General features: G+C 39.2%; 2 protein-coding genes across 5 annotated transcripts in view; one reads left to right on the forward strand and one right to left on the reverse strand.

The window, feature by feature from the left end:
- Positions 1-10,537, reverse strand: part of NMI (N-myc and STAT interactor) — a 117,627-nt gene extending 107,090 nt beyond the window's left edge. For both annotated transcript variants that reach the window (XM_078070782.1, XM_078070781.1), the window contains exon 1: positions 10,387-10,537. The gene's annotated coding sequence lies outside the window, so the exon portion shown is untranslated. The remainder of the gene's footprint in view (positions 1-10,386) is intronic.
- Positions 9,781-20,798, forward strand: part of RIF1 (replication timing regulatory factor 1) — a 65,408-nt gene continuing 54,390 nt past the window's right edge. For all 3 annotated transcript variants that reach the window (XM_036121264.2, XM_078070778.1, XM_078070779.1), the window contains exons 1-8: positions 9,781-9,901; positions 10,287-10,400; positions 11,200-11,278; positions 15,294-15,390; positions 16,372-16,499; positions 16,586-16,680; positions 17,852-18,041; positions 19,779-19,871. In XM_036121264.2, coding sequence (XP_035977157.2) covers positions 10,297-10,400; positions 11,200-11,278; positions 15,294-15,390; positions 16,372-16,499; positions 16,586-16,680; positions 17,852-18,041; positions 19,779-19,871 — 786 coding nt within the window. In that variant the 5' untranslated portion in view covers positions 9,781-9,901; positions 10,287-10,296. The remainder of the gene's footprint in view (positions 9,902-10,286; positions 10,401-11,199; positions 11,279-15,293; positions 15,391-16,371; positions 16,500-16,585; positions 16,681-17,851; positions 18,042-19,778; positions 19,872-20,798) is intronic.

The raw sequence follows: 20,798 nt of genomic DNA on the forward strand, positions 1-20,798 counted from the left end.
TAAACTGTACACTTTAAATGGGTAAATTGTACAGAATGTAAATTATCTCAATAATTTGTGGGGGATGCCTGGGTGGCTAAGTCAGTTGAGCGTCTGCCTTTGGCTCAGGTCATGATCCCGGGATCCTGGGATGAGTTTCGAGTTGGGCTCCCTGCTCAGCAGGGAGTCTGTTTCTCCCTCTGTGTTCTCTCTCTCTCTCTCCCTCACTCTCTGTCCCTCAATCATGTTCTCTCTCAAGTAAATATAAATAAAGTAATTAATTAAAAAAATAAAATTGCTGTGGGATTATAAATTGGGAACAATACTTCAGAAAAAAATTTGTCATAGCCTTATAAAGTTAAATGTTCTCATATCCTATGACCCAGACATTCGACTGCTATGTATATACCAATAGAAAGAGCTTTCTGATGATACTGACAGTGATATTAACAAATGTGATATTTGGTAATGTATAACCAAATGTGTCAACATTTGGAAGATCCATATAACTCAATGACTTAGTATTTTTATTTTTATTTTTTTAAAGATATTATTTATTTATTTGACAGAGAGAGACACAGCGAGAGAGGGAACACAAGCAGGGGGAGAGGGAGAGGGAGAAGCAGGCCTCCCGCCGAGCACGGAGCCCGATGAGGGGTTCCATCCCAGGACTCTGGGATCATGACCTGAGCTGAAGGCAGACACGTAACGACTGAGCCACCCAGGCGCCCCAACTTAGTATTTTTCAAATGACCAATACATACTGATACAAAATCATGCATGAGCAAAAGACTGATTCAAAATTCAAGATAGACCAATGTATTTTAAGGTAACAGAGTATAAAAAGTTCATTGATACGATCTCAGATTCCACACTGCAATTAATCTTTAAGAAACTACTGCTTGTCAAGCTCCAGTGTTATATCAAAGAAGAATATCCATAGTTGTCTGTAAAAGCTATTAAAATACTGCTCCCTCTTCCAACTACGTATTTGTGCCAGGATGGGTTTCTTCCCTTTCTTCAAAAAAGCAACATAGCACAATAAATTAAAGGCAGAGCAGAAGCCTTTATGAGAACTCAACTATCTTCTATTTAGTCCTACAAAAAAAGGAAAACATAATGCTATGCTTCTATTTTTTCATAAAATCTCGTTATTTATTATTACATATAATATTTATGTTAACATACAATGGGTTTACTATTGTTTTCTTTGTTTTTAAAGATTTTATTTTATTTATTTATTTATTTGACAGAGAGAGAGATAACAAGAGAGGCAACACAGCAGGGAGAGTGTGAGAGGGAGAAGCAGGCTTCCCGCGGAGCAGGGAGCCCGATGTGGGGCTCGATCCCAGGACCCTGGGACTATAACCTGAGCCGAAGGCAGACGCTTAACGGCTGAGCCACCCAGGCGCCCCTACTATTGTTTTTAAATGAAATTTTAAAATAAATATTTTTAAACTTTTTTTTTTTTTCTTTTTTAAAGATTCCATTTATTCATCAGAGACAGAGAGAGAGGCAGAGGGAGAAGCAGGCTCCCCACTGAGCAGGGAGCCCGACGCAGGACTCGATCCCAGGACCCTGGGACCATGACCTGAGCCGAAGGCAGATGCCCAACCATCTGAGCCACCCAGGCGCCTATTTTTAAACTTCTGAAAAACAAAACAGGGGCGACTGGCTGGCTCAGTCAGTAGAGCATGCAACTTTTGATCTTGGGGTTGTAGGTTGAAGCCCCATGTTGGGTATAGAGATTACTTAAAAATAAAGTCTTTAAAAAAATATTAAAACAAAAACCAAAGCATGCAGCAGAAGAATAAGCAGGTTTACCATTTTCATATGGTATACTTGGAAAGCAAAAGGTCTAATAACCTCATTAAACACCTTTGTGTAATTACCAATGGTGTTATTCCAAACCAAAAGGTCTAATTACTCAGGACAAAGACCTAAGCCTAATGATTTTTTTTTGCAAAGAACTGCTTGGTTACAAATACTAGAAGAATAAATGCAATAACAAAAATTCAATGAAAAAAGAGCTCAAATGGTTAGAGACTGACTCATCTAACAGCTGACCTGACTGACAAAGTTTGGACACAAGGGGCCCAGTTAAGTGCCACTGTTGGCCCAAATATTACATGGAATGCAGCCAACAAAGAATTTTCAAAACGACCTAGGGGAACCTCCAGAATTACCAAAGGATAATGAGGCTACCACTCAATTTCTGAAATAAAAAGACGAATATTGATCAAGCAAAGTCTGAGTAAAGTGAACTGCTGGGCCTTTGGAAGCATGGCGTTCAAGATGGGTGTGCTTTCAGAGGCATAAATAGGTTGGCACTATCCTTAAAAGCTTGGTTACTCCAGTGACCATTGTTGATTGGTTGGTCTCTGAGGCATCTTTTTTGGAGTGAGTTTAGCCCTGTTCAGCTGACTTGCACAAGTGATGATGATTGGTCGGCTTGCAAAAGCAGGTTTACCAAGATGATTTCTGTTTATCCACTGAATGTGCTTAAAACTGGTTCTGGTTGCAGCTTGGTTCTATGGCTACAGAACTATCAATCTTTTCCTAAATTTGTTAGAATTTCTTATTCTGATTTTCTTATATAACCATCGTGCAATTATCAAATACAGAAAATTTACAGTCTTTGTTCAAATTTCACTATTCTTTTAAAGCAAAATTTATTGTTTCCAAAATGTATTGATCCATGATTACATACTGCATTTTATTTTATTTTTTAAGATTTATTTATTTGAGAGAGAGAAAGTGTGTGAGCAGGGGGAGGGGCAGAGGGAGAGAGAATCCTCAAGCAGACTCCCCGCTGAGCACAGAGGCCGATGTGGGGCTCGATTCCAGGACCCTGAGATCATGACCTGAGCAGAAATCAAGAGCCGGCTGCTTAACTGACTGAGCCACCCATGCACCCCTATGTGTTGAGTTTTAATTGTCATGTCTCTTGAATCTTCTTTATACTGAAACAGTCCCTCTGCTTTCCTTTGTTTTTTAGGACACTGTCATTTGAAGAGTGTAGGGCAGTTTTTTGTTTGACTTTTGTTTTTTGGTTTTGTTTTGTTTTTATAGAATATCCTTCATTATGGTTTTTCTGATTCTTTCCTCATGGATAGATTCAAATTATGACTTTTTGGCAGGCATACCATATCAGTTTGTACCAGTTTTGATGGTTTTCATAGGTGTCTCCACTGTAAAGTTACAATTTGTCTCTTCATATAAGTATATTTTTGTAAAAATTTTATTTATTTATCTATTTATTTATTGAGAGAGAAAGCACACGTGCATGTGAGCAGGGGCGGGGAGGGGCAGGGGGAGAGGAGAGAGAGAATCCTAAGCGGGCTCCATGCTCAGCTCACTACAGAGCCTGATGTGGGGCTCCATCTCACCACCATGTGATCATGACCTGAGCCAAAACCAAGAGTGGGATGCTTAACTGACTGAGCACCCCGGCACCCCTATTTGGTAAGTATCTTAAGGGGAAATACTTTGAGGCTGTGTTCCCAATCAGACTTTTACTCAATGGTTTTAGCACCTACTGATGATTACTGCCTGAATCAATTATAACTATCATGGTTGCAAAATGGTGATTTCCTAACTCTGTCATTCCCTCCCTTACTTTTATTTATTTTTATTTTTTTAGTATCACTAGGGACTCATTGATTCTTTTTTTATTTAATCATTTATAATCCATTGTTCCAGATTCAGCCATGGGAACCCTTCAAGCTGTTTCTGGAGTCGTTTTAACATTTTCCCATAATTTTTAAGCATTTGTTTATTTTCTGACACCAAAAGATGTTGCAGGCTCTTATATATTTTTCAGCCCCAGCCCTAGAATTAGCTATTTCTCTAAGAATGTCTGGTTCTTTTCAGTGGAACTTTTCTCCATTAAATACATTTTGGATATCACTATATATTAGTACATAGAGAGCTGCGTAGTATTTTACAGTCTAGATGTATCATAATCTATTTAGCAAGTCTTCTTTGGTTGTTTCTGATTTTTTTTTTTTTTTTACAAACAACTCTGCAATGAACAAAAGTCATCATAACTTATTTTGCACACGAATGGATAAACTTGTAGGATAATCATCTAGAAGTGGGATTTCAGCAACAAAAACTTTGGGAATTAAAAATTTTGAAAAGTACTGCGAATTGTCCTTCATAGAGATTGTACCAATTTGTATTTCCACAAGTATCATGAGAGTAGACAACCAAGCTTACAAATTTAGGTCAAAATTCTGTTTTATTCATACTACCCTTAGGGGATTTAAAATTTTCAATTATATTAATTTAATAGAATAGACAGTCTAAGAAAAACTTCCATAACCCAGTGATCAAGAAAAATAGAGCATTTAATCCTGCCGTGAGTACCCCTGGTGATGAATTCAAACTGGATTAATTTTCTAAATTTGTGAATATGTTCTTTCTCTAGAAAGGCCTGAAGCATAACAATGAGTCACTTTCCCTTTTGATTCCTCAAGGCTGTCAGTTTCAATTATTTTTGTAGTTTTTGAGCTTATAAAAGAGTTTTGTTTTCTCTCCATGAATATGTTTTGAAATATAGGCAAAGGATTTCTGCTATACATACATGGGTTCTTTCCTTTTCTTTTTACTTATTTATTTATTTTTTTAGGTGTGTTCTTTTAATAATAGATATTTATTTTCCAATTACAAATAAAATTAATAGTTAAGAGCTATCTTATAAAAGTTAAAGAAAATTTGTGGCTTGTACACAGTAGGAATTTCAGATTTGGTGCTAAAAAGAATCATTTAGTGTGCATATTAAAATGCAGATTACAGAGGGCACTTGGGTGGCTCAGTCGTTGGGCGTCTGCCTTTGGCTCGGGTTGTGATCCCAGGGTCCTGGAATCAAGGCCCGTGTCAGGCTCCTTGCTCAGCGGGGAGCCTGCTTCTCCCTCTGCCGCTCCCTGCCACTCTGCCTGCTTGTGATTCCTCTCTCTCTCTCTCTGTGTGTCAGATAAATAAATAGAATCTTTAAAAAAAAAATAAAAAAAAGGAAACTCCCCTGTGATTCTGATGCAATGATTCTGGAATCACACTTTAAGATACATAACATTAAATTATTGTTGGTGGCTGTAGTCTCATATTTTAATGTGGACTAGGAATTCAATTTCAATGAAAATAGGGTTTGGGGTTTTTGGAGTTTTTTGGGGGGAAGCATTTGTGGTTTTATAAATGTTGTCTTACTTGAACCTGAGAAACCAGTCTCTCTGGCTAAAATTTTCTGAATATTTATAACATGTCATTGTTTAAGGAATTTTTGTGTATGAACTTACACATGCCTCAGACACCTATGAGGTAAGTGCAATTACTCCCATTTCACAGATAAAGAAATTGAGGCACAAGAGGTTGAGTAACTTGCCAAAGTCACACAGCTAAGAAGGATTCAAACCTTATCAATCTGACTCCAGGTTTAGCCCTTATACTATGTTGCCTCTCTTCATTTGAACTCAAAGGGGCTCAATCTATAAAGGAGTTGGTTTGGTCATAAATAATAGGATCTCTTTGCCCAGCTCAGTGGAAAGATTGAAACTAAGCACCTCTTGTTATTACAATTTGATAACATTGTGGAGTAGGTCTGAATGTAAGGGTAGATTTCATGCTAGTCATAGAGTGTGCTATTAGCTGTGTATATTTACTTTGTGAACAGTGATAAGATAAAGTAATCTTTAAGAGGCTTTTTTTCCCATGTATTTCTTGTTGAAAAGTCCCTCAGGGGATCATTCAGCAATACGAATTAAAAAGCTAAAAAAACCTCAAAGTGGAGCTTTCTTTAAATAAATCTAGTAAAATAGTTACCATGTTGGGCAACATTTCAAATGTCTCCTAGAACCCTTATACCCCACAATTTTTAAATGATGAAAATTAAACTAATGCATTTCTGAAAAAAATTTATAAAATTTTCAGTTAATATATGTATTCATGTAATAAGCACTTATTAAATACTATGTGCTAGGATTTGTGCAATACACCGGACAATAAGTTACCATTTACTGAACTTTGATGTTGATGTTTTTCTTCCCATTTTTTAAAAAAGATTTATTTATTTGAGAGAGGGAGAGAGTGTGTGTGCATGTGTGCACAAACCTGAGGGGCAGAAGGAGGAGAGAGAATCCCAAGTGGACTCCAAGCTCAGCACAGAGACCGATGCCGGCTTCCACGTGGGGTTCTTGAACTCACGACCTTGAGATCATGACCTGAGTTGAAACCAAGAGCTGGACACTTGGACTCTTAACCAACTGCGCCACCCAGGTGCTCCTCTTCCTATTTTATTGCTGAAGACATGGTGAAGTTAAGCATTTTTCTGGAAGATCTCAAGTCACACAGTGGCAGAGCCGTATTTGAATCCTCATCTATTTGGTTCCAAAGCTGGGCTATTCCATTAACTCCAGTAATTTGGATTACAGATGGATACTTCACTAAATGAATTACTACCGGAGTCCTGTAAATGGTGAGCTTTCATAGGACTCTTTATATTGAATTCTTCTTACCATGTTCAAGAATAAATCTATTATGAAAACCATACCACCACAGTGCTTTATGCAGGGTAGAGCTCATTAAATGTTGCTGAATGAATGTAGCTTATATAGGTTAGCTTTGGAGTTATATATGATTAGATTAAAGGTCTCTATTTTACTCTTTAAGCTACACCTTGGTTATTTGTAAATCCAGGAAAAGTACTTCTTTGTCTTAGAACCACTGAGGAATAAATGAGATAATGTACATGCAACATCCAGCACTCAATAAAAAGCAGTTAAAAAGCGATTTTATAATCTTGAAATGATTATGTTCAGGCCATAAATTGGGATCCTAGGTAGGTATTAGGTGGACAGGTCTAACACTTATTAGATAGAAGGAATCATTAGGACTACTGGGGGCACGTAGGAGAAAGGAATCATTGAGAGACTTAAGATTATAGGCTTGATATTTGCTGAGCAATGGTGTGGTTAAAGACAGAAATGGGGAAGTTAGAAGCTATACTGGATTGAAGGTGCAAGGCTTTTCATGATGTTCTGCGGAGAAAAAGAGATACAGGATTTGAAGAGGCAAAGACGACAAATTGTATATCGGTTGAATGAATAGAGGAAAAGACAGATGAATTAATACATAAAAAAATTAATTCAAAATGTACCTACAAAAAACAACAAAATGCTGTTATTGAGTGCCAGGTACTATGAATTTATTGCCTAGTAAGAGAAGATCTATGGTAGTAGTTCCAGAATTTCTATAAAAGAGAAGCTTGCTGATAGCAATCTCTTTGGAAGGGTGTGGAGAGAGGTGTCTGGGTGGGGAAGAGGATTTGACTTGACTCTGTAATCTCCTTAGATAAGAAAATACCAAAAAAGAGGGAGGGGCACTGATTGAGATTAGGCTAGAACTAATTCTCCTCCGACTAACCCTCAACTCTGTTATTCAGACATATGTAAGTAAACAATAATAGGGCATCTGGCTGGCTCAGTTGGTAAAGCGTTCGACTCTTGATCTCAGGGTTGTGAATTTGAGGTCCACACTGGGTGTAAAGATTACTTAAAAATAAAATCTTTAAAAAAATAACTAAACAATAAATTAATGAGATATGTATTTTAACAGGTTTCCAAATAAAAAGCTATATAAGCGAGGAGGTAGAAGCATTTAATTTTCCTTGGGGAAAGAGTAGATAGAGGAAGGATTTAATGAAAAGGTGTGATTTTAATCTACTCTTATTTATCACACTGGAAAAAGGGAATTAATGTTCTAAAGGCAAGGAACACAGATGTTCAAAGATCAAAGAGTTAGAGATCCTGGCAGACTATTCAAAACTTGGCTGAAGTGGGGATAAGGCTGGAGATGAAGGGTTAGCAGTCGCCCAATCATCATAGGCCTACATGTTATATCAAAAGTTTAGAAATTCACCCTATGATTGATGGGAACCACTGAAGGATTTCAGTCCCGGGAGTGACAATGATAAAATACTACGAAACATTTTAGGAAGATCATAGGACTATGCCTTTGAAAGAGGTACAAGAGACATGACCACCCCAACCTCTTCTTTATAAATGAAATATAAGGAAAAACATGACTAAAACAAGGTCCATATTCTCAAGGAATTTACATTCCCATGGGGAGAGACAGACAATAAAAAATAGATATATAATGCAATATTCACATAGTGGTAAGTATTGGAAGAATAAAGCACAGGAAGGCACAGAGGGATTAGGTGGAGGTACTGTCTTAAGGCAAACTCAGTGTTCTCACTAATCTCATCTCATAGCCACCATAAAAAAATATGGTTTCAAGATCTTCTCTCACTTTACAACATCTCTACTATATTGAAATCTTAATATTGCAAACTAGTCCATATATCATTTATCATCTCATAACTTCTTTACTTTCTTATATATCTGTGTTATCTTGCCAAAGCCCACAAAATGAGCACTTTGCCCTCTGATGTTTATAGAACTCATTATCAGGCTGCACTGAAAACCTTTCTTTACCATCACTTCCACAGTGTCTCTACATTGCACCCAGACCCAACTCTTCACCGTTTTAAGTCTTTAATTTCCATAGCTTGGTTTACAAGATCTGTAGGTCTCCTTCCTTTTCTTCCTTCATTTTTTTGCTTAAGAAACATATTCTGTAGTGAGTGCTTAGTTTGACAGACACGGCTAGGGGCAGAGAAGGGCAAAATGTGGCCCTGACCTCTGGAGCTGATAGTTGTACTGTGGAAGTGGAAGCTTGAGGGGTGGGGGATCAGAAACCTGTGAGGCCAAAGTGGAAGAACCATTTGCTGCTGAGCCTTAGACGCCTGGATTCAAGTTGATATAATCCTGTGTGATGTAGACAGGGCTCAGAGGCCGAGGAAAAGGGGCACAGCATGTTAATTGTTCGTCAAGGGATGCCTGGGTGGCTCAGTAGGTTAAGCGTCTGCCTTTGGCTCGGGTCATGATCCTGGAGTCCCCAGATGGAGCCCCAAGTCAGACTCCCTGCTCAGCGGGGAGTCTGCTTCTCCCTTTCCCTCTGCCCCTCCACCTGCCTGTGCTCTGTCTCTCTCTTTCTAATAAATAAAATCTTTAATAAAAAAAATAATTGTTCGCCAAGGGTTTACGGTCCTTTCTCCACAGTCAGGAAGTCCTGGCCAAGTCCCACCCTTCAACACCTGGGGCCTAAATAAAAGAATGCAGATCTTTGGGAGCTACCTAAATCTACTGAATCACAATGTCTAAGGGCGGGGCCCAAATATCTGCAGTTTAATAATGAATACCCCCAGGCCATTGTTATGTACACTTAAAATGTGAAAACTAAAGGCTTCTCCTACCTTTTCTCACTTCCCTTTCACATTGAGTAGTTACCATTATCATCCCTATTTTCTCAAGGAGGAAATTGAGGCATAGAAAGGTTGGTTAATTTGCTGAAGTCACACAGAGCTAGGGTGGAATCTACACCAACCGAGATGCAGCTCCTAGTCTTAAACATTACAGTGCGGTCATCTCTTGCTAAATAATTTGTTGCTAAATACTTCAAGAAGCACAGGGTTTCTTTGAAAAGAGTCTGAAGGCCCACTAAATTTAGTCTGATGAACGTTGGCGATTCACTCACATTTTGAATTTTAAGTCCCTCGCCGGTAAAATTTAGGTCAAAACACCCCCACCTATAATACGCCCCTGATGGGCTAGGCGAAGCAGCCCAATGGGCAGTGAGGCTATCGATGACTTCGGCGCGCCTCTGCCTGTTGGATTGGCTCGAGGCTCTCCCGCCAGGCCTGCCCTACTCCCGCGCGCTCGTGGGCCCGCCCCCGCCGCCATCTTGGTCTAGGAGGGAGCGGGCCGCACGCGAGAGTAAACAGCCCGAGCCGGGAAAGTCGAGTTCTGGCTCCGTCGGGGTGCCGCGGGGCAGCCGCGGAGAGGACGCAGTCCTGATCTTCGTACGTGGGCTAAGTATCGGGGCCACTGTGCTGGGCCCTGGCAACCCTCAGCTTAGCGCCCCCTCCGCCCCCTCGCGGCGAGATGCCTCGCTCCCCGGGCTCCTCCCGCCCCCCGCGGGTCTCCTCCCACTGTTGAAAGCTGCCCGGGAAAGTGGTGGCGGGAGCGGGCCTGGGCCGCAGCGCAGCGTGGGCCCGGCGGCGTGTTGCAAGGCGCAGGAGGAGGTTAGGGTCTTGGATTTGGGGGCCAGGGGCCGGGCGTGTGGATGCGGTGGGACTGTGAGGCCGGGGGCGGGCGCGCGGGTCTGGGGCCCGGACTCGGACCGGGCCGCCACGGGGCTGCTGCCATCGGTCATTGGGTTTTCTCCTCTTCCGGTCCGTGCCTCAGGGTGGCCGACATGACGGCCCCGGGTGAGAGCCCCCTGGCGCCGCTGTTGGAGACTTTGGAAGACCCTTCCGCCCCCCATGGAGAGCAAACCGACGCTTACCTGACTCTGACCAGGTAAGGCCCGCTGGGGTTGGGGGTGAGCGCTCTGGAGGGTCTTGGGAAGAAGATAGTTGCGGTGGGGCACGCAAAAACGAGTGTGTGTATCCTAGGAGTCTGGCAGCTGTGAGGACGCCGCGGTCGCGGGCAAGGTGGGGGGAGGTGGTGCGTGCTAAGTGACGTTCCCGGGTGTTGCTGCAGAGCTCCAGGCGTGTGTTTGGAATGAGGAAGCCTGCACGTGTGTCTGGTTGGCGAAGGATTTTTTTTTTTTTAAAGTTTGGTTGGAAGTGGGGATGCTGGCGGGATGCTTTTCAGTGTAAGTCGCCCATGTATCGGGACAATGTGGCAACTCAGAATCTCTAGAGCAATAACCCGGGTTTCATTTGTAACTGTAAATGCCTCACAATATTTTTTTCTCTGAAAATCATATTTTGCTGAGTTATCTACTTATTTGGAAATGCTCGCAAAGGGTAGCAATTGGTACAAAACGACAAAGATTTAGTAAATTTTTAGTAAATTTGTAATTTGGGCTAGGTTTTCGTGTTCCCTCTTTACGTGGTGATATTGTCCAAACGTGTACGCTGTGGAGCAAGTTTTTCTTAAGGGTTCTTTTTGCGTTAATTTCAGACCGTATATATTGCATGATGTGTTGTATTTACAAGTATGAAGTATTTTAAGCACTGGGCCAGTTCAACTTGGTAGAAGTTTAACGAACTTTAGAAAGAGGATACAAACGAGTATATGGAGTAGTTTAGGGAGTAATTATAGGTTCTTTTGTGTGCCATTTGCATAAGCTTGTGTTCTTTCTGCTTTTAAGTCGAATGACTGGAGAAGATGGAAAAGAAGTCATTATGGAAATTGAGAAAAAACTCCCTCAGCTATTCAGAGTTTTAAAAGTATGTATCTGTTTATTGAATAGTTTTTTGTTGTGGAAAAAAAAAAGTTTTACCAGCTAACTCATAAAAACTTTGAAATGGAATAAGAGCCAGGATCATCATTGTACTGTTTCAGTGTTTAATACTTATCCGAGTACTTTGTTAATTACCTTACATGTATTCTCTTACTTAATCCTCCTTGTCCCTGTGAGGGTACTCTTTAATCCCCACTTTGTAGAAGAAATTGGTTTAACTTGCCTAATGTAGCCCATGGCCATGTGAATGCAAAACCTGTGCTTTTATTTTTTTAAAGATTTTATTTTTTAAGTAATCTCTACATCCAGTGTGGGGCTCCACCTCACCAACCTGAGACAAGAGTCCTGTACTCCCACAAAACCTGTGCTTTTAATTTAAAAGCAGTTAACAGCGATTATTTTATGTTTCTTGTCTTTTTGTAGGAATGTACTTGTAAGTAAATGATTGTGAAATTTTGTCTTTGGTCTGTTTTGTGGCAACATTCATTTTTGTTTCTTACCTTCACTCACCGTCAGTTTTTGCCACTCTTGTCTGGTTAAAAAACCGTTATTATGGTTATCTTTTTTGCTTATTTGTAGGGAGGTGTTATAGTTTAACATCAGACTGCGGACTTCTGTTCTTATCCTCAATTGAGTACACAATGGCTTTGTGACTGTCCTTAACACTTAACTTCTGAATTCCTTGTTTTTAGAATGAAGGGGTTGAACTACATCTCCAGAGCTTATTTTTATGACCATGTTTTGTGCTTTTAAACAGAAGTATTCAGTCATATTTAGTGTACATTTTAGCATGATTTCCATTTAAATGTTGAGACATTTAAGGCACTGTCTACCTGTGAGTGTTCCTGTTACAGTCAGCAGTGCTTTTTGTTTGTGTAAGCCGGAACTTAGTTTTTGTGTAGTAGTTCAGGACTTATTAATAGTATTATTAAACAATGTTAATTATAATATCCTATTTTTCTTCATTATCATGTTCCACATCTCAGCAATATATAGGATGTGATGAAAACATGCATCTTCATAAATTTGGAATTCAAGAACATGTAGGATCAGGAACTCAATTGCTTGCACTATTTAAGAGTTCGTAACTTAAATGCCTGATGAATAATTATTTGGAAGCATGTGGGTGGTTAATGATAGGAAAGTCAACAGAAGCTTGACAGTCAACAAAAGCTTTCTGGGTGAATTATTAAGCACTGCAAGGATAATTGAATTCCTTTAGAACAAGAGCCAGGTTAGGTGAAATATAACCTGTTTCTATATAGTTGTTTACAATTCTGTTAGTATTGAGTCTAGGAACCCACATTTTTTTTTTTAAGATTTATTTTTTATTTATTATTTGAGAGAGTGCGGGGGAAGGAGGGGGGACAGAGGGATAGAATCTCAAGAAGACTCCCTGACAAGGGGGTCGATCTCACTACCCTGAGATTATGACCTGAGCCAAAATCAAGAGTCAGACGGTGCCCTGGAACCCACAATATTTTTTTTTTCTCCAAAGATTTATTTATTTATTTAAGAGAGGGAGAGTGCGAGTGCGCTCAGGAGAGCTCACAGGAGAGGGAGAGAGAACTGGCACTTAGATCCCAGGACCCTGACATCAAGAGCTGAGCTGAAAGCAAGAGTCAGTCACTTAAGGACTGAGCCACCCAGGTGCCCCACCCACAACATTCTTATTTATTTATTTATTTATTATTTATTATTTATTATTTATTTATTTATAATTTTATTATGTTATGTTAGTCACCATACATTACATCATTGGTTTTTGATGTGGTGATCCATGATCCATTGTTTTCGTATAACATCCAGTGCTCCATGCAGTACGTGCCCTCCTTAATACCCATCACTGGGCCAACCAATCCCCCCTCCCCTCTCCCCTCTAAAACCCTGTTTGTTTCTGAGTCCATAGTCTCTCATGATTCATCTCTCCCTCCAATTCCCCCCCGCCATTTTTCCCTTCCTTCTCCTAATGTCCTCCATGTTATTCCTTATGTTCCACAAATAAGTGAAACCATATGATAATTGACTTTCTCTGCTTGACTTATTTCACTTAGCATAATCTCCTCCAGTCCCATCCATGTTCATGTAAAAGTTGGGTATTCATCTTTTCTGATGGCTGAGTAATATTCCATTGTATATATGGACCACATCTTCTTTATCCATTCATCTGTTGAAGGGCATCTCGGCTCTTTCCACAGTTTGGCTATTGCAGACATTGCTGCTATGAACATTGGGGTGCATACCCACCCACAACATTCTTGAGGACAACACTGTTACGGAATACTTTGAGGCAGTGTGTGTGTGTGTGTGTGTGTGTGTATTTTTTTTTTTTTTTTCAAAGAACAGTTGTTTTTTTTTTTTAAAGATTTTATTTATTTATTTGAGAGAATGAGTTAGAGCATGAGACAGGGGAGGGTCAGAGGGAGAAGCAGACTCCCTGCTGAGCAGGGAGCCCGATGTGGGACTTGATCCCAGGACTCCAGGATCATGACCTGAGCCGAAGGCAGTCGCTTAACCAACTGAGCCACCCAGGCGCGCAACAGTTTTTTTCAAAAAGGATTTTACTTATTTATTTGACAGGGATACAGCGAGAGAGGGAACACAAGCAAGGGGAGAGGGAGAAGCAGGCTTCCCGCCCAGCAGGGAACCCCATGCCCTACGGGGCTTGATCCCAGGACTCTGGGATCAAGACCTGAGCCGAAGGCAGATGCTTAATGACTGAGCCACCCAGGCACTCCCAGGCAATATATATTTAATTTAAAAAGTTGATCATAGCTAGCTATTCTCCAGGAGATACAGTAGTAGCTCTCAGTCTTAGGTATTTAATGCTGTCTTTCTGTGGTTGTCTGAATTGGTTGTTTTATTTTTTATTATTTTTTTTATTTTTTAAAGATTTTATTTATTTATTTGACAGAGAGAGACACAGCGAGAGAGGGAACACAAGCAGGGGGAGAGGGAGAGGGAGAAGTAGGCCTCCTGTCGAGCAGGGAGCCCGATGCGGGGCTCCATCCCAGGACCCTGGGATCATGACCTGAGCCGAAGGCAGACACTTAATGACTGAGCCACCCAGGCACCCCAGAATTGGTTGTTTTAATATGTCTTATGCTCCAGTGTTTGGTTTTTTGTATTTCATTTGATTAATTATATAAAAGGGGTGCCCTAGGGAAGTGTCTATTCATATACTTATTTTTCCTGCTCAAGAGCAGCAAATACCTGAGGATTCCTTGGATATATGATTCAGAGCAGTGGGGGGATTTGAAGATAAATCACTTTGAAATAGGAAATGGTACCAAGAAAAATACAGAGTTACAAATAAACGGAGGGTTGGGGAATATAGCAAGACCGCCTTTGACAGGTTTGGGATTTTAGAGCTTTTACATACGTAATATGGGTTGGGCTTTAAATTCCAGATCAACATTCGTAAATGTTGCATTCCAACCCCTGTCTGTCTGTTCCACTATAAAGCTAGGATGCCAGCTTTTGTTTTGGAGTTTTTTGCTTACCTTTTGTGGAGGTGTCATCAGCATTTTCCATTTGTTGGCTCTTTTATTGCTTTCAGCTGTGTGGAGATGTTCTTTTAAGAGAAACATTCTTTTTTTTTTTAAGATTTTATTTATTTATTTGAGAGAGAAAGAAACCACATGAGAGGGGGGAGGGTCAGAGGGCGAAGCAGACTCCCTGCCAAGCAGGGAACCCGATGCGGGACTCGATCCAGGGACTCCAGGATCATGACCTGAGCCGAAGGCAGTCGCCCAACCGACTGAGCCACCCAGGCGCCCCGAAACATTCTTTTTTATGTTATCTCTTTCTAGTGCTCTTCCTTTCTTTGCCAAGCTATATACATATGGCTTCCTGTTTTTATTTCTATATCTGCTCGCAAACATTTGTTGATTGATTGGATTAAACATAATTTTTTTTTAATTTTCTGGTTGATTTTTGTTCTCTCAGAATTTATTTACAGTTTTAATTGTTTATAACAAATGTGCTTTTTGTTTTTGTAGATTCACATTTCCAGTCAGAATTCAGACCTCAGTTGTGCTGCTCTACAGGCCTTGGGGTTTTGCTTATATAATCCCAAAATTACCTCAGGATTATCAGGTAGTTAAATTTATTATGACGTAGTATTTTTAGAGTTTATATTTTGGCGCTTGGCCTGGGAGTGTCTGACACCCACTGTGACCCAGAAAAAATATTTTTAGAGTTTATAAATATGGTTTGATATGTTAAAAGTACTGTTACTTCTCTGTTAGTTTTGTAACTTGTAGTTCAGGATTTGCTTTTGAGAAAGAAATAATGATTTGATAATCATCTTTTAGAAGATTTCTTTTTTTCTAGACATAGCTTTAACTTTGATACCACAAAATTTGCTCTAAAAGAATATAAACCTGTTTTAAAATGATTGTAACAAAAAACTGAACCTTCTCCTTTATATAAAGCATATCTGCTTTGGAAGGTAATAGGAATTTAGATGGTTATTTATTATATAAAACAAGCATACGCACTAAGGAGCATGCTGAATTGAAAAGTTCTTTTACAAAGTGGTACTGGGATAATTTGGACCCAAAAGTAGCTAAGTTTTCAAATAATCTTAATTACTGCTCTATAGTTTACCATTTTAATGGAAACCTAGAAGGTGATCTTTAGAGAGTGGGAAATCCAGGACAGGGAATAAGGATGCCTGAAAGTTATTACCATCTTCTTTTCTGATGGTAAAGTTTATGCCCTTCCTTTTTTAGATGTTCCCAATGTAAAATAGAAGTTCCATTTTAGAGCAGAGGTTTAGGATTTGTAACATCTTGCCAAAAATTGTCTTATATGTTTAAAACTATAATGATGCCTGTGAAATTTTTCAGTTGCACAAATTGAGTATACTGTTTGTTTTCTCTGAATATACCTTCCTATCTGACCTAAGTTTTGTGTTTTGGGAAGAAATTTGATATTAGCATTGGTTCACTGATCCTTTTCTTTGGATATGCATTTAATTTTTTGACAATGAAGAGTATGTTTTTTTTTGTTTCTGTATTTGAGATTTTAAAGGATGCAAACTGTTCCACATAATTAAGGCTGCTTGTTTTTCAGAGACAGATATTCAAGAACTGCTTTTAAAATTGAATGATAATGTTAAAAGCCCAGACAAAAATGTACGTACTAGGGCACTTTGGGTGATATCCAAGCAGACGTTTCCTGCTGAAGTCATTGGCAGAGTAGTGAGTATGGTTTTTGTATGTTTTCTTAACTACATGCCACTTTAAAAACTTAGGCTTATTTGTATTTATTTGGTTCTGTCTTTTAGGTATCCAGTATAATTGATTCATTAGAAATAATATTTAATAGAGGAGAGGTACATTCTGCTGTTGTTGATTATGAAGCATTAAATGTCATCATAAGGTATGAATTTGCTGTTTTGGAAGAATAATTTCAGTAAATTTAGAATTTACTTCAAGGAGTGGACTTTGGGGACTAGGATATGAGTTAGACATTAAAAGGACACAGTGTCTTCTAAACTAAAAGTCTCAAGGAAAAAAGGTAACAGTAAAAAGAAGGAAGTAGATATATTTAAGTTACTAGGTTTATTTATTTTTTGTCTTTGTTTATTTTTACTGAGTCTTAAAAATGAAGTCTTGGTTGGGGTGCCTGGCTGGTTCACTTGGTAGAGCATTCTACTCTTGATCTTGGGGTCCAGAGTCCAAGCCCCATGTTGGGTGTAGAGCGTACGTAAAAATAAAGTCTTGGTTATGTTGCTGCTGCTGACATTCTGATTTTAAAAATTATTTCCATTAAAGCTTTTCCAAGGGTTTAAAAAATAATAGGCTCCCAAGTAGGCTATAGGGGGTATATAAGAAGGCATTAACAGTGACTAGCAGCAGATGGGAGAATAGGAAAATGCTCTACCTTCTTTCTATCCATCCCTGCTCTTTCAAGGACATGCTAACAGCACACAAACTTTGTTGGTGTCGTTTATCTTACCCAGTTTTTCATTATTTTAAAGTTTTCTGTATTGAGCTATTTACTTTAACTACTTAGTGTTCTGATGTCCTGAATGATGCTCACACCAGGTCATAGTTCTCTGGCTATCTTCTTCTTTTTTCTTAAGATTTTATCTATTTATTAGAGAGCAGGAGCAGGGGTGAGAAGGGGCAGAGGGAGAGGGAGAAGCAGGCTCCCCACTAGCAGGGAGCCCTATGTGATGCGGGGCTAGATCCCAGGACCCTGGGATCATGACCTGAGCCGAAGGCAGACTCTTAACTGACTGAGCCACCCACGTGCCCCTCTCTGGCTATCTTCTAAAAGAAAGTTGAATTTACCTGTATTTAAAAAAAAAAACCAATATTTTAAATAATAATCTGAAGATAAAATGGTGTGTTCTTATTTTTAAAATTTATAAAAATAATATGAAAATGTACAAATCAGTAAGTAAAAATTACGTCTGCGTGAATGCATATATGTATATATTCTAAAACGGATGGTACTAGGCATATTTCTGCGTGCTGCTTATTTTCCTGGTAGTTTAGACATAAAAGGTGAGGTCAAGCTAATTTCATTGATTTCTCTATTATAGGCTAATTGAACAAGCCCCAGTTCAAATGGGAGAAGAGTCAATTAGGTGGGCAAAACTGGTCATACCTTTAGTGGTTCATTCAGCTCAAAAGGTACATTTGCGGGGAGCAACTGCTCTAGAGATGGGAATGCCATTGTTGCTTCAGAAACAACAAGAAATAGCATCTATCACAGAGCAGCTTATGACTACTGTAAGTATTATTTTGTGTAAGGATTTTTTGGATACTGCATTGAAAGTTTCTGGCCCAAGCATAGGGCTCATAGTGGAATAACTGCATTATGATCTAGGAAGTTCCACTTTTAACAAAACATAAGTAATTGCTTAAGTTAGTATAGGCACACTACTAGTTTAAGGGAAGGAGCTGTTTTATTTGGTGTTTGTAGGATACAAGCGTTTTATTTCATCCCCAGTGAATAGTGATTGAAAGGAATTGCATTTCTGGAAAAGGGAGAATATTAACTGATTTCAGTACTATTTGGGTTTTAACATAATCCCAATAGGTATAAATTTAAAGCACATAAGTGCGTGTAATGTGTACAATTTCCTAAAGTTATTACTTGCCTCAGGTTTTAGGCTTTTCTACCATTGTTCTTGTAACAAATATTTATTGAGCATGTATATGCCGGACATTGTTTTAGACAACATAGCAGTGAACAAAAGGAACTTGTGGAGCTTATTGTCTAGTGGGAGAGGCAGTAGAGAATATAGTATATTCAGTGAAGAAGATTATGGAGAACCATAGAGACTAGATGGAGAGTGCCATTAGAGAGGAAGGGTATGTTCAGGGAAAGAAAAAAGGATATTTAAACAGTGATTTGAAAGTGGTACAGGAGTTAGCTACTTGGATGATAGGGAGTAAGCTCATTCTAGGCAGGAGGAACCATGAGAGCAAAAGGCCCTGCTCTGATGGTTTTGTGTTGGTGTTCAGTGAACATTGGGCAAGTGCAGTATGATAGAGTGAATGAGGATGAGAGGATTAGGAGATGATGTCAGAGAAACAGCCAAATCACATAGGACCTTGTCGGTATTGCAAGGCATTTTTTTTTTCCTCTGGCTTATATTGAAAACCGTATTTGAAGGTTTTGAGTCTAGGAGTGTTTATATGTACTGACTTGGGCTTTAAAGGGATCACTGTGCTGGTGTTGAGAATAGACTCTAGAGGAGTTGAGTAGAAGAAGGGAAACTAGTTTAGAGATAACTTCAGTCATCTAGGTGACGTGAGGGAGCCTTCCCAATTTTAAAACCTGGGATTTTGTTTATTTTTTAAAATTCAGGAGGCCTCATGGGAATGTTTGGAGCCTAATAAAGTAGCTCCAATGTCTTTGCAAGTTTTTTTATTTTGATAAGTTTATTAATTTTCTAAGAGCATATATAAAATTCTTTATAAATTTGACCTAAAATGTTCTCAGCTGTTACCTATGAAGCTATTAATGTATTTTTTAGATTTTTTTTTTGAAGATTTTATTTATTTGACAGACAGTAGCAGAGGGAGAGAGAAGCAGACTCCCCACTGAGTAAGGAGCCCGATGTGGGGCTCGATCCCAGGACCCCGGGATCATGACCTGATCTGAAGGCAGACGCTTAACGACTGAGCCACCCAGGCGCCTTAATGTATTTTTAAGAGTGGAAAATAAAACATTACTATTTTAACTCTAATGATATATATGCTGAAGTTTTCAGGGAGAAGTATATTGGTAGAAAAAAATTAAGCTGAATTGATGGATGGAATAATGGTCAGATTTATAAGACAGGCATAGTAAGATGTTAACTATATTTGGACTTTCACTGTAAAACTTTCAGCTTTGCTATATACATGAAAGTTTTTCTAATAAAATATTGGGAAAAGTTAATTCAACTAAGACAATCTGATACTGCGTATTTTGTTTTTTCAAGAGTTTTTGGTAAATATTTTTGCTTTTGTTTACAGAAATTACTTTCAGAACTCCAAAAGCTATTTATGAGTAAGAACGAGACTTATGTGTTAAAATTGTGGCCTTTGTTTGTCAGACTTCTTGGGAAGGTAAGTTTATAGTTAATAGTTAACAGTTTATACCTGCGAGACCCTTTCATTTCTTAACTTTACATTATTCATGCATGCCACATATGTAAATTTAGCTGTTCACTAAAATTTGTTTGCAAACCCACAATAAGTACTTCTGCTGCTTTTCCAGTCAGTTGCAAACTTGCAGAGTGGCATAATTTGAGTCCCCTGGTGTGCAGGTTCTCAGCTGAGGTAGAGCAAGATAATGCTTTGCCTTTTTATTTGAACTCTCAATGTTCTTTTTTTTTTTTTTTTTTTTAATATTTATTTATTTGGGGGAGAGAGTGAGCAAGAGAGAGGGGGAGGGCGCATGCGCGTAACATGAGCCGGGGCAGAGGGAGAGGGAGAAGCTGACTCCCCTGCTGAGCAGGGAACCCTACGTAGGGCTTGATCCCAGGACCCTGGCTGGGATCATGACCTGAACCAAAGGCAGATGTTTAACCGACTGAGCCACCCAGGTGCCCCTCAGTGTTCTTTTTAAGACAGATGTCCTTTTTCGGGATGACTCTCTGATGCTCTCTCAAATAAATAAAATCTTTAAAAAAAAAAAAAAAGTCCTTTCCATAAATCCACTTAGTGACACATTTCCCACATTTTGTGCTTCTTCTTGGTGAATTTAGTTTCAGATGGCCCCCAGGCTTAGTGCCAAAATGTTGTCTGTAGTTCCTAAGCACTGGAAGACTGTGATGTGCCCTAGGGAGAAATTACATGTGTTACGTAAGCTCTGTTTAGGCATGAGTAACAGTGGTGTTGGCTGTGAGTTCAGTGTTAGTGAGTCAACAATACATACAGTGTCTTTAAACAGAAATAAATAGAAAACAAGGTTGAGTTCGATTGGTTGACAGAAAAGGTTCTTGTAGGAACCTAATCCTGCATCTTTCCTAGGAGCAGTGGCTCAGTACTTGC

Source organism: Halichoerus grypus, chromosome 4 (genome assembly GCF_964656455.1).
Source record: "Halichoerus grypus chromosome 4, mHalGry1.hap1.1, whole genome shotgun sequence".
NCBI classification, from domain to species: domain Eukaryota; kingdom Metazoa; phylum Chordata; class Mammalia; order Carnivora; family Phocidae; genus Halichoerus; species Halichoerus grypus.